Source organism: Limulus polyphemus, unplaced genomic scaffold (assembly GCF_000517525.1).
Source record: "Limulus polyphemus unplaced genomic scaffold, Limulus_polyphemus-2.1.2 Scaffold4422, whole genome shotgun sequence".
In the NCBI taxonomy this organism is placed as follows: domain Eukaryota; kingdom Metazoa; phylum Arthropoda; class Merostomata; order Xiphosura; family Limulidae; genus Limulus; species Limulus polyphemus.
Genome location: NW_013670032.1, coordinates 87,317 through 88,757, shown reverse-complemented (window position 1 = coordinate 88,757; position 1,441 = coordinate 87,317). Strand labels below are relative to the sequence as shown.

At 38.6% G+C, this 1,441-nt stretch overlaps 1 protein-coding gene across 9 annotated transcripts in view; it reads right to left on the bottom strand.

The window, feature by feature from the left end:
• LOC106471125 (protein c-ets-1-A-like) overlaps window positions 1–1,441 on the bottom strand; it is a 71,990-nt gene that overhangs the window by 8,747 nt on the left and 61,802 nt on the right. For all 9 annotated transcript variants that reach the window (XM_022399742.1, XM_022399748.1, XM_022399746.1 and 6 more), the window contains one exon: window positions 140–367. In XM_022399742.1, the coding sequence (XP_022255450.1) occupies window positions 140–367 (228 nt within the window). The remainder of the gene's footprint in view (window positions 1–139; window positions 368–1,441) is intronic.

Sequence of the window (1,441 nt, the reverse complement as noted above, 5' to 3'; positions counted from 1 at the left end):
CCAAATATGTTGTGTAAACTAGAACAAACATGGTCGAGTGTATCATCCAAATATGTTGTGTAAACTAGAACAAACATGGTCGACTGTATCATCCAAATATGTTGTGTAAACTAGAGCAAACATGGTCGAGTATACCTACCTCTGTTGAAGTTTTTGTTTTGGAAATTTGGTTGATATTTGACCTCGTGGAACATAGACGGTGCTGGAGCAGATGGGTAAAACTCTGGACTTCCTTCCAAATAGCTGGTGTTTGGGGTATTGGATTCAAGTCCATACTCTTGATTGTCTTCAAAACGAGACATCCCAAACTCTTCAGGGTTCATTTCGTTTAACGTGTGTAACGAATCAGAAACATGGTTGAATCCACCTGGAATATACGTGAAACGAAACTTTATCTTATATCTTACTGTGGTTGAATCCACCTGGAATATACGTGAAACGAAACTTTATCTTATATCTTACTGTGGTTGAATCCACCTGGAATATACGTGAAACGAAACTTTATCTTATATCTTACTGTGGTTGAATCCACCTGGAATATACGTGAAACGAAACTTTATCTTATATCTTACTGTGGTTGAATCCACCTGGAATATACGTGAAACAATACTTTATCCTATACCTTACTGTCAGATATAAAAGGTTTAGTATTTTTATTATCTAATCCTACAAATCGAGTACACAACACGTCTGTACAGATGAAGAACTTTGAAAGGGGGTGTAAATCGCCATCTCGTGAGTTCACAAAATAAAAAGTATAAATATATATATATTAAACATAATCATAGTCCACGTGTAGTTTATAAAATAATTTCGCATACGTTTTTTCGGCATTTTCTTTGGGAACTTCGTCAACTAACAAAAAAAACAAACGTAAAACAGTATATCAGTGAGTAAAGAAAATGAGTTACTAAATACGTTCATGTCTGCCTACAATGGATTACACGTCATACGCTTGATTGACCTGGTAATATAAGCATGAAGAACCCTGTAGTGTATGTTGGGCGAGACACAAAAGAAATCTGCCCAACACAACTCTTAGGGCGAGCCCCTCAGAGGCACAGCGGTATGTCTGCGGACTTACAACGCTAGAAACCGGGTTTCGATACCCGTGGTGGGCAGAGCACAGATAGCCCATTCTGTAGCTTTGTGCATAACTACAAACAAACAATCTTAGGGCGATGTTCTTGAAAGCTCTGTGGGGCCAAATTGAAACGTAACAGAGTAGAAACTGCCCGGAAAATATATAAGATGAACGTGGCAATGGGGGACGTATTTTATTTACTTTTGCGTAGCTCTAAAAAAAAAATATCCTTGAGGTTAGGCCCCACCAGATTGTTAAACACAATTTTCTCTAAACTATTTATGTTCTACGTTACTTGTTGGTGGGCCCGGCATGGCCAGGTGGTTAAGGCACTCAAATCGCAATCTGAGGGTCGCG